At 44.2% G+C, this 27985-nt stretch overlaps 1 protein-coding gene across 1 annotated transcript; it reads right to left on the bottom strand.

Moving 5' to 3' along the window:
• Positions 1-27490, bottom strand: LOC310799564 (sodium- and chloride-dependent GABA transporter 2-like; the record flags this gene model as incomplete). Its single annotated transcript, XM_083662156.1, has 15 exons — positions 1-665; positions 1531-1677; positions 3031-3131; positions 5852-5954; positions 7120-7260; positions 8189-8301; positions 9229-9353; positions 9552-9655; positions 13989-14123; positions 16474-16603; positions 18176-18220; positions 18997-19123; positions 19527-19667; positions 20350-20484; positions 27298-27490. The coding sequence occupies 15 exons, from the start codon at positions 27488-27490 to the stop codon at positions 492-494; spliced, it is 1914 nt and encodes a 637-aa protein (XP_083518282.1). The 3' UTR covers positions 1-491.
• Between the last annotated feature and the right edge of the window lie 495 nt (positions 27491-27985).

The raw sequence follows: 27985 nt of genomic DNA, 5'->3' as shown, positions 1-27985 counted from the left end.
AATCCATCGCCACTATCCCATTCAAATTTTGCATTCAATGAGATTAAATTTACCGTATGTAACAGAAGCGTCTCCATGATCAATTTGGAACATGGGAAATCTAATACAATCAGAATTCAGAATCACAGGTAAACATACTGTAATAACTGAAATGTGCCAGTTGCAGAACTTTGTTAATGTAGTAGGATTATTGAGTTTTATATACTGTATGAGGTACCTGTAAGTTGTAACACTCCTCAGCTCCTCGGTAGCCAGTCATGGTATAAAACAAATAGAAGGAAGGTAAAAAGACTAATGTACTAACAAAGATTTAAAAAAGAAACATAATCTCCCTGAATATTCATGAACAGGTGTAAACATTTCTAACACTTTACATATGAGTAAAACATTGTTGGCTTGCCACAGATTGGGATACATCGATGGCGGTCTTGCAAAAATGCCCGTCTCAGTACTGTGATTGGTTGGAGGTCTGCGTGTGTTATCAGCACAAGTCAAACTCCGCTTGCCTCTCCTCCATCCATCATCAGCTTTTCGTGCCTCTCGCCGGCCGGCCTGGGTGGCTTCTCCTGTGCCCTGAAGATGACGTGACTGCACAGGGTGAGCACTGGCTTGTGTGGCCGAGCCTGGCGCAGATCACTGGATGGTGTAGTCATCTGGTTGGGATTCTGAGAGAATTGGGCACAGTACAATTAAAGATAGTGTTATGAAACACACACTCACACACACACACACACACACACACACACACACACACGCACACGCAGACACAGACACAGACAAGAAAGAAGAAATGACCATTGCTTGATTTCTATGTGAGGTGGTCTGGGGAAAAACCCTTCACATGTCACTGCTACTACACATTGTTGGCAATGAAAACGAGTTTTACAGGTATTGAGAGATTTAGAGTGGTCTCAATTCATCATAAATCACTGATGATGACATCAGGGAGTGCTGTCATCATCAGTGATGATATCGCCAGATGATGTCATCATTGCTCGAGTGACATCACACATCATTAGGTAATTACGGCAATTAAAAATCTGGCTCCGTCAGGTCACCCGCACGGATGTTGTTTACACTTCCTGAAAGTTTCAGCCCGATCGCACGTACAACAGCATGGCTGTGGCCAAACAAAGGAGGCATGGAGACCATTGTGTTTCAGACCAGGGGGTCTACCTCCCAGGGAGCGTCTAACTCCCACGGGTCCACTAGTTTTCATACAACAAAAGGGATTTTTTTTCCTGGTTTTGGTGGAATGCCATTGTAGAAAATGAAATATTGTGGAATGTTTAAAGCCATTTTTCTCATTTTTTTTTAATTATTTTTTTTACTTTTAGACACATTAAAAGACTACTCATGACTTACTACTACTCATGATCTGAGAGAGCTACTGTATCTCAACAATTCAAAAAGTTACATATAGGAGAGTTTCTAATTTATGGAAATGTCAAAAAATGAAAATGTCACATTTTCACCATGTGAAGGGTTTTTGCAGGCCAACACATATCATCTGTATTGAAGTTCACCCACCCGACACAGTGAGATCAGAATGTATGCTGGGACGCAGATCAGCGGGGTTAGGATGAGTAGAGCGGCCAAGGCGGAAGCCCAGGACCCGGGGTGGAAGTTATACACAGCTATAGAGCGTGCACTGCTCAAGTCGTACAGCAGTGTCAGCTAGGGGGAAGGAAAGGTCAAGTCAGGACCTATGTTGTAAAGCACAGAGTACTGGTGAGCTTGTGTGTCAGAAAACAAGTCATTTAATAACCAATACCAACAAAAGAATTTAAAAAAATCTTCAAATTACCAAGTAGCACTAAGATAAGGTGTAGAGGAGAGGAATGGAGCTAACTTTACCTGAATAAAATCAACTTCTTCTCAAGGTCAAGGCACACTTGCATAGAGAGGTGAAGCACCCATTGGTAACTAACTAGTAAAAGTCACTTAAATTGCTAACATTCACCAACTCTGAACAATTCTCAAAAGGTTTGTGTTTATTTATCGTTTGGAATTTTCTGAGAAATTAACATGTGAATGTGATGGTTTTTAGAAGTCCCGGGTGTCAGATATTCCTACCAGCACTTGAATGCAGCATAAAGGCCCAATTATACTCTATGTTAAAGACGGAGACGGAGATGGACAGAGCCTTCTGTCCATACTCTGCGTTCATTTCGTGCGTTTTCTGTCCGTCCTCTGAAAGCTTACGGATACAAATGGAGCAGAACCACACACACTCATACATTTGACTCTCTACTGCCCACTGGTGGATGTATTGCTTAACATGATATCAACGTGAAAGACACGTGGAAGTATGTGAGCAGTGACGATTACACCGTTTGAAATGGACACATTTATTTTCGTATGAAAATGGAGTATAAATTAGCCTTAATACTGTAGTTATGGCAAAGAAATAACAAATAAAATAGTGGAGATCCCAGGTCATTGCCAAAAGTTGAGATCCCAGATCATTGCCAAAATCAACTGGGCTATCTGAGCTATCTGTCTACCTTCATTCAAATCCTTACTTTCTGAGGTATCTTTCCAAACAGATGGGTAAAATCACAACCTCCCTCCAACTTCACTGGCAGAGGCAATTCACTGACTTGCTGATTCTAATTTTAAATTACTACGTCTATTTTTGGCTCTTGTATGAATCATGGCTGCACTGAAGTGTGTCTTGAAACAGAACAGAATGTTTTCAGGTAAAGTCGGCTCCATTCCTCTCCCATATCCTAGCTCTCAAGCATACAATTACCGACGTGGCAGAATGGAATATCTGCAACACTCAGCAAAGTTAAAAGGCCGGGGGCAAACATAAAGAAGGGTTGGTGAGGGGTGGCAAAAGTCTCCATTTAACTGATATGATATACAACTATCAACTAATATAAGGTGGAACATGATGAATACAAATGAGAGGATGAGAGAAAAATAGAAATGAAGACAGAGAGAAATAGTTTGGTGAAAGAGGGACAGGGGGAAGATGAGTGAAGAAAGAAGCATGTGACCCAGGTGTGTGCAGCAGCAGCTCACCCCGCAGATGAGCGGAGTCACGAATAGCCAGCAGTACTTCAGCACAGGGAATGGCTTGTACCCTATCATGTCCTCAATGTTGTCATAGAAACGGTCGGCACCTGCAATGTCATGCCCACAAGTTGTTCGTCAAGCAAAGAGAACACAATTGTCCTATTTTTATAGGCAACGCTCTCAAACACATGGGGCCCCAAGCTTTGTCACATGCAGTAGGCCTATCTAGTGTTGTTGAAATAATCGTCTGTTGATTCCAACAAAGTATCCAAAGCCTTCAAAAGCCTTTATTAATAGGGCTACTGTGTGGACACATTTGAAAAGCTATGCCAGAACGCCTCGGTGCAGAGAGAGTCTCATTGATCCTGTGTTGGAATCAACAGATGATACAATGCAGTGTGGCAGAATGAGTTTCCAAACCACACAGCAGAGACAGCTCCTGAGACGCAAATAGAGCTCAACAGATGTTCCGTGACGTCTCCTGGTCCGGAAGAGAGTTCCCCATTCATTTTCTCCATAGACATTTAGAAAAATCCTTATATAACAAGTTTTAAGGCTGGAACCAAGCCAGCCAGCGGCGTACTGAATCGTGAGTGACCATAAAACATTTCACTTGGAGCAAAAACAAAAAATAAAAAGCAGGGGAAAATCATATTTTTGATTAAATTAAATGTTTTATGTTTCATGTTTATGTTTCATGAAATGTTTTATGGTCACTCATGATTCAGTATGCCGCTGGTTGGCTTGGTTCCAGCCTTCTCATTATATAATGTTTTTTTTTAATGTCTATGGTGAAAATGAATGGGGAATTCTCTTCCAGACCAGGAGACATCACGGAACATCACATGACTGTTGAGCTCTATTAGTCCAGGGACTAACTACATCCAGGAGGAGAGAGGGAAGAAGTGGGCATCGTTTACATTTGGCTATAGAAGTATCTCCAGATCAACACAGTCTCACAGAAAATGGTAAAATAGCAACGTTTTGGACCAACGTTGCTATGTTACAATTTCGGCTAGAAAATTGTAAAATGGTAACGTTCTGAGATCTTAGGGTTAGGGTTAGGGGAGGGGGAGGGGTTAGAAACAGAAAATCTCCGTAAACCACGCCCAAACCACGCCCACCCCTGTAGAAACGTACGTTACCATTTTACAATTTCGGAGCCGAAATTGTAACATAGCAATGGATACAGTAGGATCCACAGACTCACTCTGGAGAGACAGAGAGACAGAACAAATGGCCAAACAACTCTTTTTGGGAAGAGGAGGCATGGCTGAACTCTAAAGGAACATAGGCAGAGTGCATGGCTGAACTATAAAGGAACATAGGCAGAGTGCATGGCTGAACTATAAAGGAACATAGGCAGAGTGCATGGCTGAACTGTAAAGGAACATAGGCAGAGTGCATGGCTGAACTCTAAAGGAATATAGGCAGAGTGCATGGCTGAACTATAAAGGAATATAGGCAGAGTGCATGGCTGAACTATAAAGGAATATAGGCAGAGTGCATGGCTGAACTATAAAGGAATATAGGCAGAGTGCATGGCTGAACTCTAAAGGAATATAGGCAGAGTGCATGGCTGAACTATAAAGGAATATAGGCAGAGTGCATGGCTGAACTCTAAAGGAACATAGGCAGAGTGCATGGCTGAACTCTAAAGGAACATAGGCAGAGTGCATGGCTGAACTCTAAAGGAACATAGGCAGAGTGTGTGGTAGGGGCAGAACATAGGCAGAGTGCGTGGCTGAACTCTAAAGGAACATAGGCAGAGTGCATGGCTGAACTCTAAAGGAACATAGGCAGAGTGCATGGCTGAACTCTAAAGGAATATAGGCAGAGTGTGTGGCTGAACTCTAAAGGAACATAGGCAGAGTGCATGGCTGAACTCTAAAGGAACATAGGCAGAGTGCATGGCTGAACTCTAAAGGAACATAGGCAGAGTGCATGGCTGAACTCTAAAAGAACATAGGCAGAGTGCATGGCTGAACTCTAAAGGAACATAGGCAGAGTGTGTGGCTGAACTCTAAAGGAACATAGGCAGAGTGTGTGGCTGAACTCTAAAGGAACATAGGCAGAGTGCATGGCTGAACTCTAAAGGAACATAGGCAGAGTGTGTGGCTGAACTCTAAAGGAACATAGGCAGAGTGCATGGCTGAACTCTAAAGGAACATAGGCAGAGTGTGTGGCTGAACTCTAAAGGAACATAGGCAGAGTGCATGGCTGAACTCTAAAGGAACATAGGCAGAGTGTGTGGTAGGGGCAGAACATAGGCAGAGTGCGTGGCTGAACTCTTTCTGAAGAGCAAGAAGCACTTCTGGAAATGAAATGCAACCCTTAAGAGTCAGAGCCCATCACAGAAACTGAGCATATGCATGGTCACTGTGGTGAGAGCACTTCCAATGAATATGCTGCAGACACTGAGAGATTATCTCCAGAATGAAGAGAAAGAGCAGAACACTAGTCGCCACCAAAATACATTTTGGTCTGTAATATCTCTGATAATGAAGGGCAACTTGGTGGTGACAGGAGAGGAGACAACCTATAGAGAGCCAAAGTGAACGTTACTTCCTGCCTTTCTCCCTGTACCAGCGTCAGAAAAAATACAACGGCAGTGAATGGAGACAGATGGTACTTTTTTGATCCTGTTTGAATTGTGCCACGGGGTACACATGTTACATTGTGTCAATTTAAAAAACTAGGCATCTCGCGCGCTATGCACGCTCCATTCCTAGGCTTGCATATGGGGTGGAGAAACAGTACAGCTTCTGCATGCGGTGCATACAATAAAAAGCGGCATGTACTGCATAGTGCAGCAGTGGTAACCTACCATACACCCAGGCCACGACGACACACTCCAAACAGGCTATGAACAACAGGCTGGTTCCACTGGGACCATAGATATCGATCAGATGAAAGAGGACTATCCCTCCCTGAAACATGAACAAGAGGAAGAGAGAGGTAGAAAAACATTCATGGCGGACAGGAAGAGGTTTACCCTCTACATCCCTTTGCTCCTTACAGTAGTAGTTTGCAATTGCCTGTGACTCTTGGCAAGCAGGAGTGAGAGGGGATGGCAGTCCCATTTTTGCCATTTAAATCATGAAATAAAACCCCTTAATTTTTTGTATCATTTAATTACGGACACTTTGACTGTTCGCCATCCCCATTTCTTTAATATGAACAAAAGTGTGGCTATTGTGATGATCTCATCTTTACTCCCCTCTGTGCTTTGGATTGGATAAGAGTTAAGTCATGTTAAGTTAAGTTGAGTTATCCTTTATTGTCCCCGTGAGGAAATTCATCGTCTTCATTTGAACCCATCCTCTACATGTATAACCTTCCTAGAACTAGAAGCAGTGGGCAGCTGCAGTGCAGCGCCAATCAGTTTGATTGCCAGTACCTTGGTCAGGGGCACTGACAGGATTGGCTATTGACTTTATTGTTCACCTCAGTGGAAATGTGGCTTCTCCCAATTACAATACAAGTACATACATTACACATACCACAACAAAACGCACACCATTAAAACAAATATACAACAATGCAAATAAACAGGTGCAGTAGCAGTGGATAGGTTATATAAACAGGCAACCCTATATAATATATAGGGTTATATTATATATTATATATATTTGAATATGAAAATGTATATATATGTATATATATATATACATATATATACATTTTCATATTCAAATATTCTTTAAATATTTGAATATATTATTACAGCCCGGAGGCGTACAAACAGCCTCACGTGTATTTATGTATCATATAATGAGGATATGGACCGCGGCGTGACAGAAAAAGTGTTATTTACAGAGCGCATGGAGCTTGCCCCGTATGCTCCCGTTATAGCCTGTTTGAGGAGTGTACTCGGTGCGACAGATCTTCTGTGGGCATCCGAATGAAACCAAAGGTATTTGGGTGAGTAAAACATTATATTTTAAGCTGGAAATGAGGACTGTGGTGTAAAAAACCGAAATTCTCCTTTAACCATCACTAATCCCTCATATACGAACGTGTGACTTGTTCTACAGGCTGGTTATTGAGTATGACTTTTCCCTCCAAACTCCCTTTACGCTTCCAGCTGTTTACCTCAGTGATGAGAGGCAGCCCCAGCAGGAAGCAGACCACGACGGCGATGACAAGGACCAGTAGCTCTCTCCCGCCCCGCCTCCTCAGGTAGCGTGGGAACATGTCTGTGATGGCTGTGGCCAGGCTCTCCACACACACAAACTGCAGGGCGGAAGGGGGAAACAAATAGATTAGCAGCATGCCATGCATTTGCAGTTCACATGCTGTAAAGCAGTGATACTCAACTGGCGGCCCGTGGGCCACATGCGGCCCGCGGGTGCCCCCTGTGTGGCCCGCGATGGAATTGCAAAAAAATATATATATATATATATATATTTTTTTTTTTTTTACAGTGCACCTGAACACAACATGCAAGGCTGAATAAGTGTCCAAATGTTCATGTCATTCTGGCCAATACTCCACTTCTGTTATAGCATTTCAGCCTGGAATATGGAATATCTTTCAATAATCTATGATTTAGCCGCTAAATTGTCAAATACCGCCGTCTGCTCGCTACCCAGGCACTTATGTACTTAACCTAACTAACTATCCGGTGTGCAACATTGTCAGACTAAAGTTCGACTGACACCCCAAAAACCTACAATCCGCTACAGAAAAATGTATATTGATTGTTTATTAACTGGCCCCTGGCCTTCTATCATTTCACGAAAGTGGTCCCCGGGCAAAGCAAGTTGAGTATCCCTGCTGTAAAGTACTGTAAGAGAACATACTGAAGCTGATACACACATGAATATAACACAGATTCAGCTGACTGTCACTCACTCACTCTCACACACACACACACACACACACACACACACACACACACACACACACACACACACACACACACACACACACACACACACACACACACACACACACCACACACACACACACACACACACACAAACACACACACACACACACACACACACACACACACACACACACACACACACACATACACACACACACACACACACACACACACACACACACACACACACACACACACACACACACACACACACACACACACACACACACACACACACACACACACACACACACACACACACAACTTCACCTGACTGTCCAGGCCCAGGAGGAGAATCATGAAAAAGAAGAGCACAGCCCAGAAAGAAGAGCCAGGCAGCAATGACAGAGCCTTAGGATAGGCTATGAAGGCCAGACCAGGACCTGTATGTAGAAATACATGAATAGAATAGAATAGAATAGAATAGAATAGAATAGAATAGAATAGAATAGAATAGAATAGAATAGCTGTTTATTGTCCCACATAGACCAACACCAACACCCCAAAAAAAGATAGATAGCAGGGATGGGCAATTTTTTTTCTCCAGAAGGCCATACTGACTTACATAAAGTAACCGAAGGGCCACACATTGGACATCATACCTGCCAACACTCCTGATTTTCGTGGGGGTCTCCCTATTTTTAACCCTCTCTCCCACTGTGATTGGTAATTTCTCCTGTTACTCTCCTGATATAGTGATACAAATCCAATGGCTTTAGCAGATGAGATTTATTAACATAATGCTGTCTTTTATTTACTTTTTGGGGGGTTGTTTTGTTTTTCTTTGAGGACGTTGGGGGCCGGATTGAGATGGTCCAGGGGCCGGGTCCGGCCCTGGGGCCGCATTTTGCCCATGTGTGGATTAGAGCATAACACATCAGGCATATACACCAATTTATGCTACTGTGCTGCAGTCTTCACGTGTAGGGATTCACAATCATTTGACACTGATATACTAGAATTTGATTCACTTGTACAGTATAACACAGTCTGTGCCCAAAATCTCCGTTTGTCGGAAGGAATCAAAAGTGTAGAAGGTCCCTATTGTCTCTATTATCCCTACTGTCTAACCTAAGCATCAACACTGGCCACACCATGATTGTAAAAGTACATCTGAACATAAGATGCCATCTTGTGGACATTAGAGGCTATTGTAATTGTATGTTGTCCACTTTGAGGCCACAATGCATCCCAAATAAACACAGCAATTAATTTGAGATACTTCAGTGCCAAAATGTACAGCATGCAAAAGAGACAAATAGAAGATGCACACAGGCGCTGAAAGATAGAGAGTGATGTTGTCGGCTCACCAGACTGTGCAACCTCGTTTACGTCTACACCCAGTTCATGAGCCATGAATCCCAGCACAGAGAACACAGTGAAACCAGCGAAGATACTGGTGGCACTGTTCAGACAGCAGAGCGCCAAACAATCCCTACAACACAACAACCACAACAACAACAACAACAACAACAACAACCATGACTGCCATGGACTGTCAAAGAACACATCGCTGTATAATAGTGATAATACAGTAATGATAGAGAGCAGAGAAGACTGTGTGTGTGTGTGTGTGTGTGTGTGTGTGTGTGTGTGTGTGTGTGCGCGTGCGTGCGCGCACAAGGACACTGACTTGTAGCAGTTGTTGTTGTATTTGTTGTAACTCCCCAGAGCTGTTAGTACTCCCTGACACACGGCATAGGAGAAGAACACCTGGGTTCCTGCATCACACCATACCTGGAGAGAGAGAGGCGGGGGGGAGAGAGAGAGTGAGTGAGTTAGTTTAGGAAATTCTCTTTGTCTGTGGCAACTGTTAGACAAAATTCAACCACAACAGAAAATACATTACAATTAAAGACAGGCATTTAACAACAAAGTGCCCCACCTCAACAATTGAGTCCAGCAAAAATCATCAGGATTTGTTTAACAGAGCTATACGGGCAGGTATAAATGCTCTCTGGGCACGGGAGGTCCATGTTACCTGTACCTCCGCCCTGATGGTAGCAGCTCATATTCACCATAGAGAGGGTGTGATACACCACTGAGGATTGCCCCATCACCCGGGACTCACAGAGCAGTGTCATACTGTGTTGCTGTTGTTGACCCACAATCTTGCTACTAGACATATTCACAATCTTGTCGAGTTTGTTCTTGTTAGCTACAGACAGTAAACAATACCAAGCAATAAAGCAAAATGTGAGAATACTCTCCACAAATGAAGGATAAAAGAGAACCATTGTCTGTCTCTAAACTGTTGAAGCTTCTGCATGAAATATACTCTTTGTAATCCTTTCCGGTAAATGACGTGTTTAAAACCCATGACCGTTTTTTTTTATCATTTTTATCAATTATTGTCCCTAGATATTTATTTATTCATTTACAACTTCAATACAGTCACCATCAATAGCTACTTGTTGGTGTGTCCTGCTCGCTCTGAGAGAGAGAGAGAGAGAGAGAGAGAGAGAGAGAGAGAGAGAGAGAGAGAGAGAGAGAGAGAGAGAGAGAGAGAGAGAGAGACGCAGACAGACAGGCAGACAGAATACATACAGTATGAGGCATTTAGAACTTTGACATTTCGTAGTGTTGAAACAACCAAGAGCATATGGTTCCCATCAACTCCTTCCCTTACAGGGAAATACAGAGCCTAGCCTTTACTCAGGTCAATACGATTAACTACAACTCTACAATAACAAACAGCTTTGCTTTATACCAACATCAATAATGATCCAATTTCAGTGTGTGTTTGCATGCATGCGTGTGTGAAAACACATGCATATTTGCATTTATTTGTGTTTATCTTCCCGTTTATTTTTTGTATCTGTGTGTTATACTGCATGCATCATTATATGTGTGTGTGTGTGTGTGTGTGTGTGTGTGTGTGTGTGTGTGTGTGTGTGTGTGTGTGTGTGTGTGTGTGTGTGTGTGTGTGTGTGTGTGTGTGCGTGCGTGCGTGCATGTAGGTGGGTGGGTTTGTGGAAATGCCCTTGTCATGACAGCATCTGGTAAACATTAAGCACCACAGAGTTGTGAGTGAGATAAAATATGCTACTGTAGGCTCCAAGCCAAAATACTATCCCCCTAATCCAGTCACATGTTGGGCCCCAGTTATTTACAGCCTGGGGGCCTCACTCTACAGCAAAAGGCCCTCACATCACATCTAACACGGAACAAAGAGGAAACTGTTATATCCTTACAGGCGTTTTATTTTGATGAAACTGGTCCCAAGCCATCTCTGCTGTACTGCATACAAGCTCACCCACGCACATTGACACATGGACAAAAGCACACAAAGTCCTACATAAAACAGACTCCAGATCCAGACCAGAACCCAATTAGGATTTCCTTTGCAGCTGAAGAACGCATGTGAACCAGATTTCACCAGCATCTGGCCTTGCATAACCTTGCGCTCTGACTCCTAACTGCTGTCACCTGCCTCCATAGCTGCACTGCAAATGAGATTCCCATAGATGTGTTTCTGGCACAACATTTCAGCTGTGATATTTTAACGCCCATGAGTATGTAACTGGAGCTGTATGACTAGTTCTTTGTCCGAAGATACAAATCTTTCTATACAGTTCAGTTTGGGGCAGCCGGAAAGCCACCTCCTAACTAGCCAGATGTTGGTTTTTTTAATCAGGTTTTTCCTCATTTTTCTTCCAATTGTACTCGGCCAATTCCCCCTGCTATCTCGGTCGTTGCTCCACCCCTTCTGCAGATCTGTGGAGAGCTGTAGAATAGCACACATACTTCCTCCGATACATGTACAGTCGCCAGCTGCTTTTTCCCCCCCACCTGATGGCGAGGGCAGGACATAGCGCATGGGAGGATCACGCTATTCCCCGTCAGTCCCCCCCCCCCCCCCCCCCCCCCCGAATAGCTGCCCCGACTGACCAGAGGAGGCACTAGTGCAGCTATGGCCAGGACTCATACATACCCGATAGGCTTCCCACCCACAGACATGGCCAATTGTGTCTGTAGGAACGTCTGACTAAGCCAGAAGTACCCAGACGCCCCTGTAACGGCCAGACATGAGACAATTCAGATGATTGAGTAAGCACACGCATGTTCCTTGCTCTTCAAAAGATTGGCTTTGTGTAAGTATTCTATTTAGGCCAGTAAGGAGGTGAAACCCCCAGCACAACCTCTGTGAAGGAGCTGGTTGAAATGAGATAGTCACAAGGGAATCCAGTTAAATAGATGAAGACTGAGAGAGAGAGAGAGAGAGAGACAGACAGACAGACAGACAGACAGAGAGAGAGAGAGAGAGAGAGAGAGAGAGACACAGACAGACAGACAGAGAGAGAGAGAGAGAGAGAGAGAGAGAGAGAGAGAGAGAGAGAGAGACAGAGAGAGAGAGACAGAGAGAGAGAGAGAGAGAGAGAGAGAGAAATAACTCAACATGAATGTCAAGGGGCTTCTCTGAGTGTGCAACATCGACCCAGATAAGTTGTGATTCTTCTTGGGTAGAAACACAAGGCCATTGTGCTTTGTCGGTGTGGAGATTGAAAATGTGTGGATCTACAAATACAGTATAGAGATACATCTGCATACTATATTATGACACCCATGCAAATGGATGGGCACACACACACACACACACACACACACACACACACACACACACACACACACACACACACACACACACACACACACACACACACATTAAACGATTTAAGTCTTGTAAACAGGAAGAGGAAGTGACCCCACAAGAGGAGTTATGAGGCTTAACCTTTCAGTGATGACATTTGACCCTAGAAGCTGTGAAGTCAGAGAGGGAGAGAGAGAGAGTGAGAGGGGGGGGGGAGACTATCCATTTAGCTGGAGAAAGTCTCTTTTGTTAAGCAGTTGTTACTAGCTGCAACAGATGCTGTCATTGTGCCATTGCCTGGCAACACATCCAGAATTGGCTTTTTCAGCAGCCTATTCAGTCTGGAAATTGCATCATTGTGCTAAGTGAATAAGTCGACAAATCACGTCTGCTGTATGAATTTTAATATACTGTGCTTATGGTGTGTTGGCTGATGGAGGCCGCTGCTTTGCTTTTTATGGGCTTAAATTCGATAACTTCTTGTTGGATTATCATCTCATTTGCGACGGTAAAGTGCTGAATTCAGTTTCAGCTGCCAAGCAAAAGTTACAGAATTTTTGTAAGGGCAATAAAATAACACCCAAAAATCCCCCACAGAGAGAGCTGTTTTTTATTACTGTGTGTTGATGTTAGTGTATACTCAAGGGGGGAAGCTTTCTTTGACAAACGTCTTAGTGAAAAGGTTCTTGGTTTGTTTTTCTTGTTAAGACCTCACTTCCATCTTGGGACTGGAGATGTAGAGTGAAGGCAGAGAAAAGGGGGTGGGGGGGGGGTGGAGGAGAAGAACAGGACTGTATTCAACCTGTCAGAACAGAGACACACAATTGCCATGGGAGAAAGCGTGATATGGCGCTGGAGTTGAGGCCAAAACTGTGGACTGCATTTCAAATGACAAAACATGAACTCTTTCTGCATGTGTTTACTTTGGACCTGCATACTGACTTGTACAACTTCATCCAGGAGTTTGGGACAGCGGCAAAACGGGTGGGTGTGCTGTGCGTTGTGATTGTACTTTCTGACTAAAGTACACTTTGTTGTGAAATTAGTAGACTGCCACAGGTCTTACCTGGGGGTAGAGATGTAACGGTATGAAAATTTCCCTTCACAATTATCGTGACCAAAATTATCACGGTTATCGTATTATCACGGTATTCGTAAAAAATGGCTGAAAATGTTCAAAAAGTAATGATAATCAATAAAAATAATCAAAATTCACTGAAATCATTTTACGTTTTATATTGAAAACTCAGACATAAAAAGGATTGATACACTCACTGAAATCATTTCTCCAAGGCTGCACGTTTGCATCTGGGAGACGGTTGCCAACTTTGGTTGATGATGGACAGTATTTACCATGTTTTTCAAAGCACCGTAATCATGGTACCACGGTAATCACGGTACCACGGTTTTAATGATAATGAAAATTTGAAATGGTACGGTTATCGTGCGGAATTTTATCGGTTATTGTTACATCCCTACCTGGGGGTCGGCGATCTTGCTGAAGTTGGGCATGAGGTAATACTTCAGGCCCTCTGCCGCCCCTGGGAGGGTCACCCCACGGATAAACAGGATGAATAGCATCAGGTATGGAAATGTAGCTGTGAAGTACACCACCTACGAACACACACACACACACACACACACACACACACACACACACACACACACACATGCATACTTAGAGCATGGTTGGAGCATGGGGGGTATGGTGGCGCAGAAGGTCCTGGCTTCGATTCCCACCTGTGACGCTGTGGGCGCTGATGGTGTGTCCCCCCCATGTCCTCAGTGTCCACTGCCCAGATGGGCTATCACGTCAAAAGGGCCTTTCTGTGTGGAGTTTGCATGTTCTCCCCTTGCTCCCCTGGGGGGTTCCTCCATACAACATCGGTATGGAACCCCACTAAAAACATGCAGAAGATCGTCATCTGACCAGCAACAACAAAGAACTGAAGATGGTCCCCGGCGTGTGTGTGTGCGTGCGTGCGTGTGTGTGTGTGTGTGTGTGTGTGTGTGTGTGTGTGTGTGTGCCACCACTGACACGTGTGTGCATGCGGTGTGGTGATTTGTGACAATAAAAAGATAGGCTTTGTCTGTCCATGTTTCGTTTAGTTCGTTTTCATTTGGTTGCGTACATGTCTGGGAGAATAGCGTACAATATATGCTGCTGCCCTCCATGTGCCTGTAGTGATACACACTGAATGTGCAAAATATTAGGAATGCTACTCATGAAGTGCACTGATGAGGTGCTATCATATCTTATTGATTTTCTTTATTAAAGCCCCCATGAAATGGTATCTTTACCTCCTGGATTTGATGTATACACTTTTGTTTGTTTTTTACAACAACAAAAACACACTCGTCCCATTGCTTTATATGCTGTATATGCTTTATAATGGGGATTTTTGTTAAATCTGCACAAAAAAATAAAAATGCATCAAAAATCAATGTTGGTGCCATACACATCTCAGGCTCTGATCACCCCCCCCCCCCCCCCCCCCGCCGTTTTTGGACTTCAAAAAGTGCAGGGGTCCAATACTGCCTTCTTAAAAAGTGGGGGGGACATGTCCCCTGTGTCCCCCCCCTTCCTACATCCCTGGGTAGAGTGTGAATGCAATAAAATCGGGTTTGCAGGGGAAGGCATCTCCTCCTTTGACACTTCCATTCATGAAATTCACCCCGTGCGCTCTGTCTGTGTTACGAAGCGCAGAACGTGGTGGCTTCCCATATAGGAGGGGCTTTGAGTTTGGCTGTGGCCCGTGACCTAGACCTGATGTCACCTACCAACCAACACAGTTGGTTGACGGTCATTTCTCCGGCTCAACAGTTAAATACTGTGAAATAGTCACACACATCCACAAACCTTCAAGGCAGGTGCTGGACTTCAGCTCATTTAATTAAACCCCCAACGTGAGGTTTTGAGCTACTGCTCCACCCCCCCTTCCCAGAAGAGCAGAGCAGTAGCTCGAAACCTCACATACTCCTCTCCTTCAGAAGAAGAGTAGTAGCTCGAAACATCACATGTTGGGATATTTAATTGAATGAGCTAAAGGGAGCTACAGTGTGCGGACTTTCTTTCTTTTATATCGACTCGGCAGTTAACATTATACAAGATTGCTGATTCTTGACTTAGTCCAAGAGGTTAGGTGGTGCAGGACATTTACTTAATCCAAGAGGTTAGGTGGTGCAGGACATTTACTTAATCCAAGAGGTTAGGTAGTGCAGGACATTTGTTTTAAAGTACAACAAACACAAATAACAAAAGTCTGGGGGAGGAGCCCGAGACCCCCTCCACCAATTATGTATCAAACAATTGAAACAAATATTATAACAAATCTCAATCCAAGCTGAAGTCAAAACTTGGCAGCCTATAGGTTCCCCCACCTGTCAATCCCACTTTAACCCGAGTATACATGTATGCACTACAATTAACTAGACCAGCTATTCTCAACCACTGGGTCATGGCCCACTGGTGGGCCCCAGAGCACCATGTAGTGGGCTGCTGAGGCAGTGATATTGCCAAATAGATTAATAGAAATAAAATAAAAAATCATGATTAAAGCTAGTTATTTATTTATTTGTATATCTAAATGTGCTCAGGATTAAAATCCCAATTAAAATGCATAATTTCAATTACTTTTTTGTCTCTCTCTCACTTATCTGGGAAGGTGGTCCTCGGAAATGTTTTAACTATCAGAAGTGGGCCTTAATTTACAAAAGGTTAAGAACCGCTGAACTAGACTACACGGAGTAAAAGTCATGGGATTTCACTTCATGGGGACTTTAAATCTATACCAATCACAAAGGAGGAGATGTAGATGGAGAAGCAGGCTAGTTTCAAGAAGCTTTGACAAAATAAAGGTGTAGATTGTGCAAAAGAGGCTGCGGCTCGTATCAGGAAGATGTCTCTTCTATTTAGTACATTCAGTGGAATACCGTACTGACTGTAAGCTAGGTCGCTACTCACCTTGCCTGTAGACTTGACTCCCTTCCAGATGCAGAAGTAGCAGATCACCCAGGCTGCCAGCAGACACAGAGCCAGGTCCCAGTGTACCTTACCCAGCACCATGTCGTCTGGGACCCTCAACACACGGTTACTGAGGGGAACAGATCACACACACTACAATAAATGGTAAATGGTAAATGGTCTGCATTTATATAGCGCTTTTATCCAAAGCGCTTTACAATCAGTAGGTAGTCTACATTCACCCATTCATACACCAATGGCGGCAGGCTACCACGCAGGGTGCCTACACACCAACGGGAGCAAGGAGGGTTAAGTGTCTTGCCCAAGGACACAACGACAGCAGCTGGGAGGGAGCGGGGATCGAACCGCCAACCCTTGCGTCATTGGCCGACCCGCTCTACCTCCTGAGCTAAAGCCGCCCCCAAATAAATAAACATACTGAATGATGGATGTACGCATGTAAATGCACACAACCACACTCTTGTACGATACTTTCAAAGGCTTTCTCCCACTGCAAATAAATAAATCCAAATGTGTGCTGACAAAACAGTATGAGAAGTTCAAATACATCTTTGGCTTCATTGTCTCCATGTGAAGACCGGGTTAAATACTTTGAGAGAGGCAGCAGACATCTGCGCCATAAATACAGCTGTTTGAATCCCATGTGAGTTTACTTTGAGCAGCTTGGACTTTAAAACTGCAGAATAAACAACACACGTTTTTCTCATTGTGGGGAGGCAGTGAAGAGTACTGTAGATGTCAGATGATTTCCCAATATCACTGCCTCGTACCAAATCCGGAATTCATCACGTGGAGACCAGGCAGGAGACGTGTGTTTCCAAATGTCTGACATTACTTTAGGAGGATCACTGCACTCACGACTGCAAAATGCTAAGTAAGGTGCCAAGACCCAAGAGCAGTATTAAAACTAAAGAAAGCTTCTGCACTTACGATCCATGCTAGTATCTTTACTGAGTACCAAGCTTTCGGTCTACACGACCTTCATCAGGGCAAAGTGAAATGTCTGACATTACAAATTCATTTCACTAATCACTCCTGAAGTTGGAATTTGAATGGGCTGCTGTAATTGGTCAGTCTATGTAACTGGCTCATTCTCCTGCTGTGTGCTTTGTTTTGGTGGCACTGCTTCACCTTTCATCTGCCTCAGTCAGCAGCCTGAGAATAAAGATGGCCTCTTCTTGGTATCTGGGAAGCATTAAGTGCTATCGCTGAGGAATGCTGCCCCAAAGACAGACACACTGGGGTGTGTAATGATAATACCGCCAAGCTGCCTCATCCTATAGCAAGCTGTGTGTGTGTGTGTGTGTGTGTGTGTGTGTGTGTGTGTGCGTGCGTGCGTGCGTGCGTGTGTGTGCGCGCGCGTGCGCGCGTGTGTATGTGTGCATGTGTGCATGTGTGAGAGAGACAATGAGAGAGATTGTTGCGTTGCCCGTTGAGCGGCTGGGTAGGTTTAGGGTTGTGTGTGTGTGGGAGTGAGAAAGACAATGAGAGAGTTTGTTGCGTTGTCTGTTGCATGTTTGGTTAGTCAGTGTTACGTTACGTGTGTGTGTGTGTGTGTGTGTGTGTGTGTGTGTGTGTGTGTGTGTGTGTGTGTGTGTGTGTGTGTGTGTGTGTGTGTGTGTGTGTGTGTGTGTGTGTGTGTGTGTGTGTGTGTGTGTGTGTGTGTGTGTGTGTTTCTCACAGCCAGAATTCCAGTTCAGGTGACTTGATTCCCATGGTTTCATTGCTGGAGATATACATAAAAAGAAAAAGACAGAAGGACACAAATCACAGTCAGCTGAAGGAAGCAAAGCAATATTGAGGATCAGACCTCCATAATTATAAGTAATGTGGTGGGTTTACCACATCAAGACATTTCAGATAGTGTCACAGAAATGCAAAAAGTGTCATTGGTTTCATATTGTCAATATTTATTCATTTATTTTAAACAAGTGAAGAAAATGCTGTGAGCCTGTGACACCTCAATTTCTTTCCAGTGCAGTTTCAATTGATTCTGGAATTTTGTAAAAAAGAAAAAAAAAAAAATCATCTTCAATGTCTAAAGCAGATCATTCCAGTAGTATCAAGAAAACGACAAGTTGATGAACTGTAAAGCAGTGAAATTGCCCCCAATATAAAAAGTACTTTCAACCAGTATAAGAGCCAGACCTGATGTGTCATTTACATTTAGTGGGTGTACTTTTCTCCCTGCAGCTGTAGTCATCAAAAACAGATGAGAGAGGTGTGTCTCTCCCTCCTGGGATATATGGGTGTTATACTGTATGATTTATGTATGGGTGTGTTCCAAACCTGCTACATCAACTCATCCTTTAATTTGTATCATTGTTTCAATGTATCACATATAAATACACACAACCACACAAATTTAGCAGTCACTTAATTGGACCAGAGCGGATCAGTATGTGGAACACAATCATAAATCCTATCTGGAATAACATTTTTGCAGCTGGATCAAAACCCTAACCCTACAGCAGGATAAAAAGGAATCGCCGTGCAACTTACATGTCAGTGTATTCGTAAGAGTAGTCAGCAGTAGTCGGCATAGTGCTGTTGTTTAGGAATGACCAGTTGGACCCAAGGTTAAACATATGGGGGTTGGCGAAATAGCTAAGGCGGCTGTGGCACATATCTGAGAGATTGAGGAAAGAGAGATACATGGGCAATGGATGATTTGTCCACATTTAACAAGACGCGACAGGCAGGGGAATTTAAGTCGATACAATCCTTCTCTGTAGGTTCAGTCATAAAGGGAGTAGCAGCTTACCTGACGCTGCCAGACGGGGGCAGTATTGTGTTCACAAGATTTGCACACGGAAGTGCGGTTTGTGAAAACAATACCGCCCCCATCTGGCAGTGTCAGGTTAAGTAGCAGCCGCTTTCATCTGTATCCAAATGCAGAGGAAGCAAAACAAGCAGAGCAAGATTTGGTGTTAAGAGTTTGTGATTAATAATACACACAGGCGCGTGCATCCATGTATTTTAACAAGCATTCTGATCTGTGTTAGATCTTCCCACACTGTCCCGCTCCTCACCAGTGTTCCACCAGTTGTCACATGTGGACCAGGGGAGAGGGGACTTGAAGGAGTTGAACAGGTAGAAGATGGCCCAGGCCAATATCACTATGTAGTAGATGTTCAGATAGATCACGATCACTTGGGACGCAATCCCCACACCTGCGGGACACAGTCAGTTTTCACACAGTGGTTTACACTCCAGTGCAACACTGAGATCGACATGTTTTCGTTTCATTTAAAAGTTTTCTTTGGTAAAACATCTGAAATGTTTGACGTTTATATGAACATTCAGCCACTAACATTGGAGTCCCTACCACTCCACTTTGTTTAAAGTAACTAATCTAAAATTCATGTTTGCAACATATTTACAAACACATGGTTGGCACAGAGACTATAATTTAATTGTGTGTCCAGAAGAATGTTGCCTGTTTTCAATCAAATTGAGACTCTAGGCTAAGGGGAAAAGCCTGCAGATTCCCAGGCTGATAATGTTGCAGGTTGACTGCTCCTGAACTTTTACAGAGGTGGAAAAACGATTTTGGCAATAGAAAAATGTTTTACCAAAGTGAAATTGCAGAAAATGTAAAAACTACCTCTTATAACCCCTTCAGGTTACATATCTGCACTAATCTAAAACAACTGACAAGGCTACTGTGATTATTTCATGTTTGAGAATCTGAATGGAAACCATGACAATATACTGTAAGACTAAACGGCTAACTACTGTATGTCGGATGCCTTCAGAGTGCACCAGAGTATTTTTTTTTCTTCTTCTTTTATGTATACATTTCAAATCTGGCTTGTGTCATGCTACAAGAATCTACCCAAGCCTTGTTTTTACCCTCGAACATGGGACATATCTTCCTCCAGGCGGTGACCCCTCCCTGACTGGTGTACTGGCCCAGTGCCGTCTCCAGGAAGAATACAGGGATACCACAGAAGAAGAGGAACACAAAGTAAGGGATGAAGAAGACACCTGCGAATGCAGACACAGACACCCACAAAGAAGTCTCACACCAGGAATTTCTCAAACATTTTTACTGTCATGACCCCCCCCCCCCCCAATAAAAACACAATAGCCATTTGATAACAGTTACTCCCACAGACTCACATATGGGAAGAGTTTTGAGAAGATTAAACTGTCTACACTGTTCGCGGGGAGATAGTCTAGGGAAAATAAGGTTTGACCTTAAACTAATTGCAACAGAATTTATTTTCACATTTTTATGTTTATATTGATGCCCGAAACACTATATTAAAAATCCCAGAAAATCCCATTAGTGGAAATATGTTAAAATTACATTTTTTCAAAATGGCTGCCATTATTAAAATGTTGGCCATATCTTGACTCCAACTAGACCTAGAATTACAAATTTGGTGTCTATTTCCACATTTTTGGGGGCAAGGAATCCACAGAAATGGTTGTTGAGTCTCTAAGTAGAACAGATTTTTATTTTCTCATGTAAGTATGTAGTCGTAATACAACATGTCATTTCTCACAATGTTAGCTACAACTTCGTATTTGTTAATCATACACATTTTGGGTGATACCCATTACCCTTGAGCATATTGAAGTGCTTGCCATTGAAAAAAAAAGTTTGTTGAATTTATTCCCTCACAGTGTCTCTAAAAGTGTCTGGAAATACATCAAAAATGAGCACATCTATCTATCTAAGGGAGCTAGGGCTCTGTTTGTTTGTCTGTTTGTCTGTCCGTCCCACTGATGACATCATCTCGAGCAATTGTGATGCCATCAGTGATGTCACTCGAGCAATTGTGATGTCATCAGTGATGTCATAAATCCTTCCTGGCTCACCCTATATAAGTGGAAGCAGTGCACACGCAAGCATCCAGTCCCATAAAACACCACCAGCAAGCATCCAGTCTGTCCATAAGACGAAAAAGCAGCTCCTGCTGGTATATCAGTTGTGTGACCTCACAGACCTGCAGCATAGGACCGAAGCGATACAAACTCCCCAGGTGGCTATTAATCGCTCAGCCTCCCTCTCCATCTAACATCAACTCCACCAGTACCTCATCCACGCTATAACAGTGAGGCAACAGGCAAGTAACTACTACTTTTGTTTGTGAATATACTGATTCCTACTTGTATTGTTGTGAGATGCCTCGCAACAAAAAACGGAATCAGATGATGAAAAAGCTACATGCTGCAAAGAAACCTGAACCTGCTTTGAATCCCTTAGTTTTAGCTATGCAATGTTCTAAGCAGACTGGATGGCATGCAGCAGAAGCAGATGATAGAACGCTCATCCATAAGAGACTTGAGACTTGACTTGGACTTGTGACCAAAGACGTGAGACTTGACTTGGAGTATAGCTAAAAGACTTCAGCCTTCACTTGGGGACTCTAGCTCAAAGCCTTGAGACTTGCCCGGCCACGACCCATTGCTGTGCAGCAGCTATAATTGTTTATTTATGTTTGTTTATTGTTTATTTGCACAAAGAAAATTAATAACAACAGATAGTACCTTAGAAAGTATCTTAATTAGCTATTATTAAGCTATACCTATTAGTAAGCTATTAGCTAACTAGTAAGTGCTTATTAAGCTAGCCTACTTTGAATGGTAACACACAAAGACTGTCATTGGTAACAGACGATAAATGGCGGTCAACTTATCCATAACCTTCGGATATGGAGAATACTTAGCCTACCTGTCCACGCGTCTGCATGTTTGAGCTACAACTTGTGCTGTGCCTTGCCAAAAATCAAATTGCCTCCAATGCGAAGCAGCTGCTTATGCGAGCTGCAGGGCTAGCTCAGCGAGCTGCAAGGCAGGCGAACTCGCGTAGGGTGCAAGATGCCTAGTGGATTATAATTTCAATTTGAATGGTGAAATTAGATCCTACTTGATATCTTTGAGTTTTGCTATGAGTTGTACCATGTTCATGAGAATCACACACCTGTGGCATTCTCAATCCTCCCATAGGACATGGATGAAAGGCCAGGGGGTCTCTGATTTTGGATATTGATGTGTCCAACTGCTGCTATGTCACAGCTATCAGAGGTACTGGTTTGGCTCTCTGGTGTAACTCCAGCTATAATGCCCATAACATGGAATGTGTTGTGGCCATCAATGGTTCTGATGTTATGGTCCAATAAGTGGGCAGGCGGTGTGTGTGCCACGATTGTGATGTCATGATTGTCATGTATCAGTGATGTCATCAGTGATGTCACTTGAGCAATTGTGATGTCATCAGTGATGTCACTTGAGCAATTGTGATGTCATCAGTGATGTCACTTGAGCAATTGTGATGTCATCAGTGATGTCACTCGAGCAATTGTGATGTCATCAGTGATGTCACTTGAGCAATTGTGATGTCATCAGTGATGTCACTCGAGCAATTGTGATGTCATCAGTGATGTAATAAATCCTTCTGTAGTGTTTTATGGCAGTTGGCATCCTTTATGTTGCATTACCGCCTGGCTGAGGCTTTATAAGTGGTTGGAGTATAAGTAGGGAGAAGAGCACAAGTGGTAGGCTACATCATCTCCAGAGTAAGTGTTTATTGTTTACGTATTTATGTTTGTTTATTGTTTATTTGCACAAAGAAAATGAATAACAGATAGTACAAGTATCTTAATAAGCTATTATTAAGCTATAGGCTACCTATTATAGCTAACTAGTAAGTGCTTAATAAGCTAGCCTACTTTGAATGGTAACAGACAATGACTGTCATTGGTAACAGACAATAAATGGCGGTCAACTTACCCATAACCTTCGGATATGGAGACTTAGCCTACCTGTCCACTCGTCTGCATGTTTGAGCTACAACTTGCGCTGTGCCTTGCCGAAATCAAATTGCCTCCAATGCGAGACTCATGAATGACATGACTATGAAGTTATGGTTTGCGATGGCTGTCTGAGGGAACAAGATGTGCATGAAAACTCACCCTTTTCCACTAACTATTAGAACATATTAGCCACACTTACATTTTTTATGTTTTGTTTTGTTATGTTACAGTATGTTTGGTAGAGCTTTTCCCTAGCCCCACCTTTTTCCTGACCACACCCCCTCCCACATACACTCCCCCCCGATACACCTGTCCATGCCCCCTACCCACCTCTCGAATCCAGACTCTCTACGACCTTCCTATCCCTAGCAACAGACTCTTTTCCCTAGCCCCGCCCCCTCCATTGAGCCGACCCGGATCAGATCCGCTCCAAAATGTAATGGGTTCTTCCTTGGCCCACGCTACACCCTTCCACCAAGTTTCATGAAAATCGGCCCAGTAGTTTTGCCGTAATCCTCCTGCTAACAGACAAACGGTCAGACAAACAGCACCGAAAACATCACCTCCTTTGTGGAGACAATGCCAATTTTGAGAATGTTCCACTTCTGGGATTTTCTGGGATTTTCAGTATGTTAAATTGGAAGGTTTCAAGAGCTGAATACAACACAAATAATTTCTGTTGCAATTTGTTTAAGGTTGGGTAATTTTTTCTCACAGATTCCCTAGACTAAGATGATAGAAGTCAAACCTATGATTAGAACAGTCATAACATAATTGCGTTAATTTCCATTGAATTAAATGATGGTTAAATTAAACTATTCCCTATTCCCCACTTGAAGAACCACTGATTAAAAGCTGAGTAATGGTTTTAAAGAATCTATTATTTTTGGGACATAAACTTATAGATAAGATTTATTGCATTAAGCTTATGCAATATCAATGGGGAATTGATGGGATATTATGAAATGTTTCCTGACTCCAGCAACAAGAATGGACGACTTTGAATGGAAATCTTTGTATACAGAGAGCCATTGAGATGATTATAAAGGAATCTGCAGCCAATAGCAACCCTGGTACAGTAGCCTTGTTTTTGAGGGATGCCTGTATGACTTGTGTTGTTCCCTAATCTCTGACATAAACCCTGAAATAAGCTCCACCCACAGCATTGACAGTGGCCTTGTGCAAACTGCCAACCCATTTTTGGCAGTGCAGACAGTCTTAAAGACCTGATTTGAGAAACAAATTGGATTTGCCTGCAGTCTGAACGAGGCCTTTGTCTCCCCTTTCTTAATTCTCATGACCTCCCATGATCTCTGTCGGTCTGTTTTCCCTCGCTTTGTTAAACACACAGAGAACATGCAGTATAGCCTGATATCACACTAGCAACGTTTGTGGACATACGTTGGTATTTTACGATGTCGGCTAAGAAATTGTAAAATGGGAACGTATGCGTCTACAGCGGTGGGCGTGGTTTGGGCGTGTTTTACGGAGATTTTCTGTTTCTAACCCCTCCCCCTACTCTAATCCTCACCCTAACCACTCAGAACGTTACTATTTTACATTTTTCGAGCCGAAATTGTAAAATAGCAACGTTGGTCCATATCGTTGGTATTGTAACGTATCGGGTAATTACGTGTATTGGGGTGTTTCCGTGCTTGGCTAGGAACTGATATGTGTGGGTGTGTTCCTAGGGGGAAGGGGATATATGTGACCAGCGGCCGGGGCGGAAGCCAGTCAGTGCCATGCGGGCGAGCAGACCGGTTGTTGTGTCTAGAGCTAGCGTTGTGAAGCTAGCTGCTAGGAGCAGTCAGGCCAGGGTGGGCGAGCTGACCGGGTGGTTTAGAGCCAGCAGCGAAGCTAGCTGCTAGGAGCGTGTATTGTGAAGACAAGAATAAAGAGCCTGTACCAACTTCAAGTCTCCAGTTCCTTGGACGAATACCCACTTCGTTACATTGGTGCCAGACAGTAAAGCGGTAACGCCTCTGATTCGGCCGAGAGGGGAGAGGGTGAGAAGGAACGGCAAAAGAGACGGGTGGTGCGGCTTTTTGGCTCTAGAAACTGGCGCTAGTAAGTTAGCTACCAGGGGTGCTAACTGCTAACTGCTAGCTGCTAAAACCACGTGCGATGGTGCGCGGAGAATCAAGTATCTCCGGAGAATGGCCATCGGGGAACGGGAGGAAAGGAGAGCTGACGGCGGGGATCAGCTCGATGCTGGCGGGCATGGAGGCCCGTGTGTTGAGAGAGGTCGGACGGCTGGTGCAAGAGACTCCTGCCTGGGCAGTGGAGGTGATGCGGGCGCTGCGAGAAGTCATGCAGCGGGTGGACTTGATGAGCGCGGAGGTAATGCAGCGGGGAGAGCGGCCGGAAGAGCCACGAAAGAGACTGTGTTGGACCTGCAGAGAGCCGGGCCACGTGGCGAGGTGGTGCCGATGCGGTTCCGGGAGACGGACCGGGTATGCGGGACAACGACATGGACAGCAGGGAGCCTGCTGGACATGTAGCGAGATTGGACATCTAGCCAGAGAGTGTCCAAAGGCTGTCGGAGATCGGGGGACAGCGGGAGAAGAGAGACGTGCAGGCGGCAGACAGGTGAGACTCTGCTGGATTTGCCAGTCACCGGAGCACTTGGCCAGGGACTGCACTGAGAGTGTGGAGGCCGGAGGTGAGACGCAGGCTGGGAAGAGCGTGAGCAGCCGGGGAGAAGAGAACGACATCGTCTGCAGTGTTGTTACAGTCGGGAGAGCGACGCTCGTGTCTCCGAGTGAGCGAGAGGGGTTACCGCCGGGGGAACCGGCCCAGCCTAACCGCTATACACCCCCTAACGTTGCACTGCGGAGAGCCGAGGGGAAGATCGACGCCGGTGGTGTTCGCTCTGCTGTCCTCAACCCTGGAGGAGGGGGACGGAAAAACGAGCGAGTGCGAGGCCGGGAGGACGACGCCAGGGTCAGCTGGAGAGTCGACGGGCGCGAGTGGAGACCGGAGGACGAGGATGTCGATCCGGTGCTCGTTCGTGCATTTGCTACTGGAACAAACAAAAAGGGGGGACCGAAAAGAGTGCTTCAGGGGAATTGGTGAAGCTGGGAAAAGGGGGGATGGAAATGGGGTTTAAAAGAAAAGCTAAGGAAAATGTGGGGGGCTTGTGTTTGAATTGAAATGTGTGAAAAAGAAGGAAATAATGAAAAACTAGACATTATGGAGTGCCTAATGGGAAACTAGACATTATGGGGGTACCTAATGGAAAACTAGACATTACGGAGTACCTAATGAAAACTGGACATTATGACGGGGGTGCTGAAAAGAAAAGACTTGTTGGGGAATTATAATTTGATGTGGTGATGGGAAAAATATTGTGTTGGGTGTGTTTTGGTACAGGGGGATGTGTGTGGGTTGTGCATGTCGCGTGGAAGCGACATTAAATTTGTGTGGGGGATGTGTAACGTATCGGGTAATTACGTGTATTGGGGTGTTTCCGTGCTTGGCTAGGAACTGATATGTGTGGGTGTGTTCCTAGGGGGAAGGGGATATATGTGACCAGCGGCCGGGGCGGAAGCCAGTCAGTGCCATGCGGGCGAGCTGACCGGGTGGTTTAGAGCCAGCAGCGAAGCTAGCTGCTAGGAGCGTGTATTGTGAAGACAAGAATAAAGAGCCTGTACCAACTTCAAGTCTCCAGTTCCTTGGACGAATACCCACTTCGTTACAGTATTATACAATTTTCTAAGAGACTGTGTTGCAACTGTCTACTCATTTCACTCCATTTCCATCTTCTAACAAGCTGCCAAGTGGGCGGATTCGGAGGTCTGGACCCAGGCAAGCATGTGTGTACACCATTGTGTGCACGCACGCACGCACGCACGCACGCACGCACGCACGCACACACACACACACACACACACACACACACACACACACACACACACACACCATCAGTCTAAAGCTGCCTTTATCTATAAAGGTAATCAGTCAGTTGTGATGGATCAGTGGTAATGTCTTCCAGACTAGACTGTAAAAGCAAACACTCCACCAAACACTCTCTCACCTCCTCCGTTCTTGTAGCACAGATAGGGGAAGCGCCAAACGTTTCCCAGGCCGATGATTTCTCCAGCCATGGACAGCAGGAACTCCGTCTTGTTGGCCCACTTGCCCCTCACCCCCACCCCATCCTCAACAGACCCTTTATGGGCCCCCGAGTCATGTCCATGAGGTTCTCCTGGGGCTGTCTGCTCGGTCATTGCCTCTCTCTCTCTCTCTCTCTCTCTCTGTTGTGAACATGAACACGTGTCAAAAACCGCAAATGGTGTGATTTCTGTCTTGCTCTCTCCACCCCTCTTCCATACCCTTATATTGATATACTGTAGTCAGTGGTTCTCAAACTTTTTCATGTCAAGGACCCCAAATTGACACAAATTGGACCACCATTTGATCATTTTGATTTGATCCCATCCCCCATCTGATAAGATTTTAGCTTTTAGATGTTTTATTACACGTGTATGAAACCCATAACCAAGTCATACATTGTGGCATTGCATTACTTATAGATGGAATTATAGTGAAGATGATTCCCATTTTTGCTGGGGACCCCCTAGAACCCCCTCAAGGACCCCACTTTGAGAATCACTGCTGTAGATAAATAAGAACCCTGTTATTACTCTTTAATTGACCCCCCTCCCTCCACAGCTAACCAAAATGTCCCTCAACACAACATCCACTTCACTGAACTGCTCTAT

The sequence above is a fragment of the Poromitra crassiceps genome (assembly GCF_964638095.1).
Source record: "Poromitra crassiceps genome assembly, chromosome: 2".
NCBI classification, from domain to species: Eukaryota; Metazoa; Chordata; class Actinopteri; order Beryciformes; family Melamphaidae; genus Poromitra; species Poromitra crassiceps.
This window is presented reverse-complemented; position numbering and strand designations above follow the sequence as displayed.